Source organism: Narcine bancroftii, chromosome 1, assembly GCF_036971445.1.
Source record: "Narcine bancroftii isolate sNarBan1 chromosome 1, sNarBan1.hap1, whole genome shotgun sequence".
Taxonomy (NCBI): Eukaryota; Metazoa; Chordata; class Chondrichthyes; order Torpediniformes; family Narcinidae; genus Narcine; species Narcine bancroftii.
Window position 1 is genome coordinate 457,005,428 of NC_091469.1, and position 9,420 is coordinate 457,014,847.

The window sequence follows — 9,420 nt, forward strand, 5'->3', positions numbered from 1 at the left end:
GACAATATACAATATTGTTTGTCTCTTAACTTTAATTAAACAAACAAAAAAAAATTCTGTACAAAATATTGCACAGTAAGTCAATCTTTTGAGGAGTTTCATTGGTCTGCAATTCATCTGAAAGGAACAGGGGAATGATCCTCTTGCAGAATGTGGGTCATCAGGGAAGCCAGCAATATCAATGACAACTTCATCTTCTAGAAGTGCACCCAGCTGCAGCTCCTGACAAGCTGTGTTAATAAATTGGAGCTGGAGTTGAATGAACACTGGATCATTTGGGAGGCAGAGGCTGTTGACAGGGACACTAGGAGACAAGGTAGATGGGTGAGGGAAAGGGAACAGATGAGTCAGGAGAGGGAAAGGGAACAGATGCCCCTGTAGCCATTCACCTCAATAACAAGTAAACTACTTTGGATACTGTTGGGGGGGGGGAAATTAACCTATTAGGGTCAAACCACAGCGATCATGTCTCCAGCATGGAGTATGGTCCTGTGGCTAGGAAGGGAAGGGAGGAGAAGAGGTGAGCTGTAGTGAAAGGGGATTCCACAGATAGAGGGACAGATAAGAGGTTTTGTGGAAGAGATGGAGTATCCCGGATGGCATTTTGCATCCCTAGTGTCAGGGTTCAAGATATCTCAGATCGAGTTTATGGCATTTTCAGGAGGGAGGTTGAGCAGCCAGATTTCATGGTCCATAAATCCTTAGCCACAAGGTAGCTCACGTTGTTCTATTGATTAAAGAAGGCTCCAAAAATAACCCTGGAAATTATAGGCCAGTGAGCCTGACGTCAGTAGTAAGTAAATTATTCGATGGTGTTCTAAGAGATCGGATATACAATTATTTGCATAGTCAGAAATTGATTAGGGATGATAAACATGGCTTTGTGCGAGGAGGATGTGTTTAACCATTTATTTCAGAGTTTTTCGAGGATGTTACCAGGAAAGTTGATGAAGGAAAGGCTGTGGATTCTGTCTACATGGACTTTAGCAAGGCCTTTGACAAGGTCCCACATGGGAGATTAGTCAGGAAGGCTCATACGCTAGCTATTCATGGTGATGTAGTGAACTGGATTTGACAATGGCTGGATGGGAGAAACCAAAGAGTGGTGGTGGATGACTGTTTCTCAAACTGGAGGCCTGTGACTAGTGGTGGGCTTCAGGAATCAGTACTGGGACCACTGTTGTTTGTCAACTACATCAATGATCTGGATGATAATGTGGCAAATTGGATCAGCAAGTTTGTAGATGATTCTAAGATTGGAGGTGTTGACAGAGAAGAAGGTTTTCAAAGCTTGCAGCGGGATCTGGACAAGCTGGAAAAATGGGCTGAAAAATGGCAGATGGAATTTAATGCAGAAAAATGTGAGGTGTGCATTTTGGAAGGACAAACTAAGAAAGAACATACACGGTAAATGATAGGGTACTGAGAAGTGCAGTAGAACAGATGGATCTGGGGATACATATTCATAATTCTGGAAATTGGCATCACAGGTGGATAGGGTTGTAAAGAGAGCTTTTAACATATTGCCCAACAAAAAAAATCAAAGTATTGAGTATAGGAGTTGAGATGTTATGGTAAAGTTGTATATGACATTGGTGACGCCAAATTTGGAGTATTGTGTGCAGTTTTGGTCACCTAACTAATGAAAAGATATCAATAAGATTGAAAGAGTGCAGAGAGGATTTACTAGGAGGTTTCCTGAACTTCAGGAACTGAATTAAAGGGAAAAATTAAACAGGTTAGGAGCATAGAAGAATGAAGAGAGATTTGATAGAGGTATTTAAAATTATGAGGGGATATTCAGAGTAAACCAGATGACATGGGTTAAGATTGAAAGGGGAAAAGTTTAGGGGGAACGTGAGAGGGAATTTCTTCACCCAAAGAGTGGTAGGAGTGTGGAACAAGCTGGCAGCTGAAGTGGTGAATGTGGGCTCAATTTTAACATTTAAGAAGAATTTGGACAGGTACACGGATGAGAGAGCTATATATACTGACAGAGAGCCATAAACTGGGTGCATGTCTGTGGGACTAGGCAAAAAAAATGGTTCAGCACAGATTAGAAGGGCCACAGGGGCTTGTTTTTGTGCTGTAGTGTTCTATGGTTCTTACATAAGTAATAGAATCAGGAGTAGACCATTTGTCCTCTTGAGCCTGCATTGTCATTCAATAACATCATGATTGCTCTTCTACTAAAGAAGCAACATTATTTCTTGTACATACAGTATATTTCTGATTTCTCCTATATGCAAAACATTTTGATCTATTTTGGAAAGCTATCAAAAACTGAGCCTCCACTAGCCTCTGGGGTAAAGAATTCTAGGTTTACTATCCATGAGTAAGGAAATGTTCTTTCACTTCAGAGACATCATTCTGGAGTCTTCAGCTAGGGAAAAAATCCTCCCCATAGCTACATAGTTCAATTATATAAGAAATGTGTGTGTTTCACTGAGATACCCTCTCTTACTTCTAAATTGTAAAGAATGAAATCCTGGCATATTCAATCTCCTTGTATATGAGAGATATGCCATGCTAGGTACCAATGTTTCACATTACAACAAGTACATCCTTTTTAAGTTAAGGAGATCACAGAGCTTATCTTTAGTTTTACACTCAAATTCCTAACAAATAAAGGTTAAGATAAATCTTTTTCCTAAATATCTGTTGCACCGAATATTGATTTTGAGAGGCAAAACATCCAGGGACATTTTAAGAACAATATTTAACCACATAACCATTTACAACATGGAAACAGGCCATGTTGGCCCTTCAAGTTTGTGCCAGTTCACTTGAACAGCTCCACTAGTTCCTCCCTCCTGCTCTCCACCCATAACCCTCCAATGCCCTCACATCCATGCACACATCCAACCTTCTCTTAAATGACAGAAGAGACCCTGCCGCAACTATCTCCTCTGGAAGATCATTTCATTCTGCCACCACTCTCTTAGTGAAGAAGCATCCTCTAACATTTCTCCTAAAGTTTTTCTCCTTTACCCTTAACTTATTCCCTCTTGTTCCAACCTCCCCTACCCTCAGGGGAAAGAGTCTACTTACATCTAGTCTATCTATTCCCTTCATAATTTTAAATACCTCTATCAAATCCCTTCTCAGCCATCTACATTCCAATGAATAAAGTTCCAGTTTCCTTAATCTTTCTCCATACACTAGATGTTGTAAGCCTGGCAGTACTCTTAATATGCCTTGAAGTAGCTCCCAGATGCTGCAACTCCAATGGAAGGACCTGTACAGAATCTTCGCCATTTCAATTATTTAGTAGAAATTGAATCTCTTTGAAACAAATATCTTTGTCCCTTTTAATTATGCCATTTCAAAGTAAAGAAGCAAATAATAGTAACTGAAGTGCTTGGCCCATATCCCCTGAAATAATCCCCTGCCTGCCTGACTATGTACTAGCGTTTTGAGTGTAACCATTGTGGCCACTTACTCTGGAGGCTCATTCTATTTACTTACTACCCTCTGTGAGAAGAAGATTTCTATCAGGTCCCTTTTCCATCAGGGCAACACAGTTGGTGTAGAGGTTAGCACATTACCTTTCCAACGCCAGTGATTGGGACTGAACCTGGGTGTCTGTAAGGAGTTTGTATGTTCTCTCTATGTCTGCATAGATTTTCTATGGGGGCTTTGGTTTCCTCCCACCCTTCAAAAATAACGTACTGGGGTGTAGGTTAATGGGGTGTAAATTGGGTGGCACGGACAGATCTGTAGGGCCAAAATGGCCTGTTACTATACTGTATGTCTAAATTTTAAAAATTAAAAATCTTTCTACTGTAGAGCTCGTCGAAAGAATCAAAGACTTGTTGATCCAAACCAAGGCTTTTATTAGCAAAAGACAGGAGCTCTTCACAGGTGGCCGACCAGTCCGGAATGATCCAACCTGGCTAGGGACACAACCCTTTAAGGCCCAGAGAGTAGGCATGGCTAAGCTCTCATCCAATCGCTGTAAGCACAGTCTTACTGTAACTATATACAATATATATTGGTGATAGATCTGTACTATCTCATCTACTCTCACCTTAAATTTATGCCCTTTTAGTTTTATATTCCCCTAATGAGGGAAAATGATTATGGTGATTTTACCTTGTCTATTTTCCTCATGCTGTATAAACCTCTTGGCCTCCCATGTTCCAGCAGGAAAAGTCCCATCGTCTCCTTATAGCCTTATAGTCTGAGTAACTTTCTTGTGAATGTTTGCTTCACCCTTTCCAGCTTAATGACTTCTTTCCAATAGTTGGGTGACCACACAATGCTCCATGTGTTGTTTCATCAACATTCTGTACGGTTGCATCATAAACTCTCTTTTCTTTACTCGATGCCCTAATAATGAAGTCAATGCCTTCTTTTCCATCCTGTCTGCCTGCAGTGCACTTTCATGGAACTATATACCTGTACCCTTTTTGTTCAATATCATCCAGGGCCCTACAGATAATTCCTGAGCTGGTTTAAGCTACCAAAACATAGCATCTTGCACTTGTATTAATTAAATTCCATCCGCCATTTCTTTGGCCAATTTCCCTTTTCATCCAGATCTTGTTATAATCTTTGGTAAGAGTGAAACACAATAGGCTACAAATAATGTGATTGTGGTAAAGACACCAAAATGCTGGAGGAACTCAGCTGGTCTTTTCAGCAGCTATAGGAGACAAAGGTATATTGTCCACATTTTGGGCCTAAGCCCTTCTTCAAGGAAAAATCAGAAAAGGAAACATCAAAAAGTCTCAGAATTTAAACAACAGGGAGAAATCCAGACCAACAAAGGGTGTTAATTGGATATGATAAGGAACTAGGTAGAATTTATCATGTCTGTGCACAAAGAGACAGGGAATGGAGCGACGACAGGGGGTGGGTTTAATGAAAGACAGAGAAGTCGATATTAATGCCATCCGGTTGAAGGGTGCTCAGTTGAAAAGTGAGGTGTCGTTCCTCCAATTTATAGCTGGTTTTAGTCTGGCAGTGCATGAAGCCATAGATAGACATGTTGACAAGGGAATGGGATGGAGCATTGAAATGAGAGATCCATGCTATTGCAGTGGACAGTGTGGAGGTGTTCAACAAAATGATCTCCCAGTCTGTGTCCAATCTCTCTGATGTAGAGAGATGCACTGGATGCAGTAGATGATCCCCGCAGATTCACAAGTGAAATGTTGCTTCACTTGGAAGGATTGTTTGGGGCTACGAATAATGGTGAGGGAGGAGGTGTGGCCGTAAGTGGAGCATCTCCTGCAGTCACAGAGGGAGGTCCCAAGGAGATGATTGGTGGGAAGGGAGGAGTGGAGAAGGGAGTCATGGAAGGAGTGGTCCCTACAGATGGTTGAGAGGGGAGAGAGGGGAATACGTGTCTAGGGGTGGGATCACATAGTAGGTGGCTTAAATGGTGGAGGAAGATGTATTGGTTGTGGAGGCAGGTGCGGTGGTAGATGAGGACAAGAGCAATGCTGTCCTTGTTGTGTGTGGGGGTGGAGGGGGCCAGGGCAGATGTGTGTGTAATGGAGGATATGCGGGTGAGGGCTGAGTTGATGGTGGAAGAACGAAAGCTATCTTGTTTGATGAAGGAGGACATATCTGATTATTTGGCATAAATATCTTCACTGTCCACTATGCCACTAATTGTGGTTTCATCCATCATCTAACTAACCACACTAAATATATTGTCATCTGAATTGTTAATGTAGATGACAAACAACAGTGGACCCAGCACTGATCCCTGTGGCACATCGATGGTCGCAGGACTCCAACCTGAGTAACAACCTTCCACTTTCACCCTCTGTTCCCTCCCATCAAGCCAATTCTATATCCAATTAGCCAGCTCACCCTGGATCCCATGTGATCTGACCTTCAGACCAGCCTACCATGCAAGATTTTGATAAAGCCTTGCTAAAGTTCATATAGACATGGTGTACAACCCTGCCCTCATGAATCTTTTGAGTCACGCCAGATTATAAAATAATGTACTGGTGGGGATGATGGCACGGACTGGGTCTGCTGCGCCTTCTCTCAGCTATAGTTGCTGACATGGGATGGTGACGCATATAATTCGCAGCGGCCTCAGAGTTTAAGGAAAACGTTCTTCTCCATTTGAATGGCGGACGGTTTATCCTCTTATTGCAACCTGACTTACTGTACCATGTCCAAACTCTAGCATCCACTCATGTAGTACTGAATTGTTAGGCAACTTTTGTAACTGTAAACGGAGATTTTGTTGTCTATTTTTACTAGACAGTGACAATAAATTAGACAATGCCTCTAATTCATCAAGGCATGCAATGATGGCATCCACGTAGACCAATAGTAACTCTAAAGGCATAATTAGCAAAGCAGTTTGTGCTATTGCAGTCTCTCTGCAGGGAATTCATGCATTCTCCCTGTGCCTGCATGGGTTTTCCCTTGGTGTTCCAGTTTCCTCCAACCCTCCAAAATAAAGGTTAATTTGGGTGTAATTGGGCAGCAAGATTTAAATAGCCAGAATCAGGTTCTATTGTGCTATAAATATCAAAAAAATTTAAGCGTTAAAGACATACAGCTTGAATGGTTGATAGCAATTCTACCAGGTATATATTTTGTTTGGCTGCATCCAGCTTTTTTTCAGCGGTCTCAAAGATATATTTCTTTAATAGAGACTATAGTCCATCAGACTTTTCTCATAAATCTCATCAAAAGATTCAAACCAATCAAGATGTATTTAAATGTAAGTTAACTTCATAAGGGATGCAAATTTGTCCTTGGTCACGAACTTAGTGGGAGTGAAGGGGAGAGACCATTCTTGATCCAGCTTATCCCATCACACCTCCCATGTTTTTCCCTCTTTGAGATCCTAACCATCCTGGATGCCATTGCTTTCCCACAAAGCGGAAATGGCCACCAGTGTGACAAGAATGCAGCTGGCATTCTTTGAATGACCTGAAGATCTTTAGAAAGCTCCCTGCAGCCAAAGGCCTTTGAACTGCTTGTAAATTTCTCTGGTGATCACAAACACTAAAATGATTTCAGTAACTAAAATGCAATTAATTTTAAGAATTATTTAATTTAGGGTTAGCGTCATAAAGGACATTTCTATCACCAAGTCTTTAAGAAATGACATTACTGTCAGTTCCAGCCTTGTGGTGCTAATGCATATCAGTCATAGAAATAACACAGGTAGAATGTCATTCAAAATATTATATTAGGGACAACCATTCTTGAACTCTATTTTCTAATACTACATAATTTCAAGTTGTGCTTTCTAAGCAAATTAACTTGAGGAAAACTTAATTTAGAATGTATTGGTTTTACTTGTGAGGAAATTAATTGTTTAAAATGTTATTGCAATGAAATAAATTTTAAATGGTCAAATGATCTACACTTGAATAATGGAAAACATACTTGTGTGGTCTGTTGGGAGGCTGCAAACACCCACTGATTGATTACAGATTGCTACATAGCTGTTTCCCCCTTGGCTATTCCAGCTGAGTGTCAGAACTGAAAATATCTCAAGGTTCAACGTCAATGGCTTGAAAAATGAATTCCATTTCTCTTTCTTCAGTTTCTGACTGACCTGTTGAATATATACAGCATTTCTCTGTCTTTATTTCATTTGTCAAATTTGCACCACTTTGCCTTCGAATGCATGGAAGAATCATTGCATCATTATTCTAATAGCATTTAGAGGTTGACTTTGTTTTATTTTAATTCTTTCAGCTTCCTGAGATGGCACATGTACAAACAACACAGCCCTGTTTGATGTTTGTCTTTCAGAACATTGGACTGGTGCTAGGATGGGCTTGCCTTCTTCTTCTTGCCCTATTTGAACACAGATTTATTCTATAATTTTATCTTAACTGATCTTCATTAGCAAGAGAAAATGGTAAAATCTCACATATTGCACTGTTTTTGAATCTAAAGTGTATTCTGAGAGAGGATGGAAACTGCAGTAATGAAAAGTGTGAAAATGATTACTGATATGAAATAATTATGTTGTAATTATTTCTTATGAAACAAAGAAATTAAATAGTTTTACTGAGCATGAAGCAGTATAATTTCACAAATAATTTCAGTTCATAAAACAGTAATTTTCCTTATATGAAGCAAAATCATTGAGGTAAGAATGAGAATTAATTTTTAAACAAAAGTAATGTTTTATGTTTATTTCACTAGTTACCCAATCTATTTTGTTTAAATAATCATGCCAAGTAATATTATTGAAACATGATTCTTACTTTGGTGTAGAGCGCAGTGAGATATATTTGCCTAATGTGTGTTTTTTCATCTTCTGGACAAAAATAAATGTATTTGCCTCCTTTTTACAACAAGGTGGGGATTTGTTTTTTACAAACATCTGTTGGCAGTGGAGAATCCCACACATACTAATGCATATGAGAGACATCCTCACATTCCATCTGTTGCTGTTCTCAACAAACTGTATTGCTAACTATTTTGTGGTGTATGTGCTGGTGGAAACAAGAGTCCTCAATTCAGATATCAGAGAAATATGCCACAACTTTACCAGTATAATAATTGGGGAGCTAATTAAATGATCTCCGAGAGGTCAAGGAGTTGTGAGGCAGGGAAGAGCGATTTCAGCCCAACTCGCGCGCACACACACGCGCACACACACACAAGCGCACACACACACACACATACACACACACACACACACACACACACACACACACACACACACACACACACACACACACATATATTTGCGCATTGTTGGGGTTAACTAATATGTCATATTTTTAGTAGTTATTAATAAATAGATCGTTTTAAAAGAAAAATAATAGCAGTCTCTTGGGGAATTTCTGTTACTGTTGGTTTGCAACGTAATATTAGACCAACATACAACATGGGAACTAGCCATTTCAGCCTATGAGTCAGTGCCGCCCAATTTACACCAAATTAACCGACGTACCCTGGTACATTTCAAACAGTGGGAGGAAACTGGACCCCCCCTTGGAAAACCCAAGCAGACACAGGGAGAATGTACAAACTCCCGACAGACAGCGCAAAATTCAAACCCCAGTCCCAATCGCTGGCACTGAATAGGCATTTTGTTAACTGCTACGCCAACCTTGTCTCCCCAAATATGATTTTCCTTGGAGGGAAAAAGTGGTTGTTCTTAATTCTTTCACCTTTCACCTGAAAGCAATGCTCCTATGTCCTATTTACTAGGATCGACAACCCTGAAAAAAAGAATGTGTGAAATCACTTTATCCACATCCCTCATTATTTTATAAACCTCTTTGTGTCACTCCTTAACCCACCATGTTCCAGAGAGTGAAGACCCAGCCTATCCAGCCTCCCCCTATAACTCAAGACTTAGAGCCCTGACAATTGTTCATTCCTCATTGGTTCTCATGTCAGTTTACATTTCAGCTAAAATGGAAAGCAGTCTTGAGACAATGGCATCTTCTTTACAATGTCCATGGA

General features: G+C 40.2%; 1 protein-coding gene across 1 annotated transcript in view; it reads left to right on the forward strand.

Moving 5' to 3' along the window:
- LOC138753657 (zinc transporter ZIP12-like) overlaps window positions 1-8,258 on the forward strand; it is an 88,231-nt gene extending 79,973 nt beyond the window's left edge. Inside the window, exon 14 of the mRNA XM_069916909.1 lies at window positions 7,690-8,258. Coding sequence (XP_069773010.1) covers window positions 7,690-7,818 — 129 coding nt within the window. The 3' untranslated portion in view covers window positions 7,819-8,258. The remainder of the gene's footprint in view (window positions 1-7,689) is intronic.
- The last annotated feature ends 1,162 nt before the right edge of the window (window positions 8,259-9,420 follow it).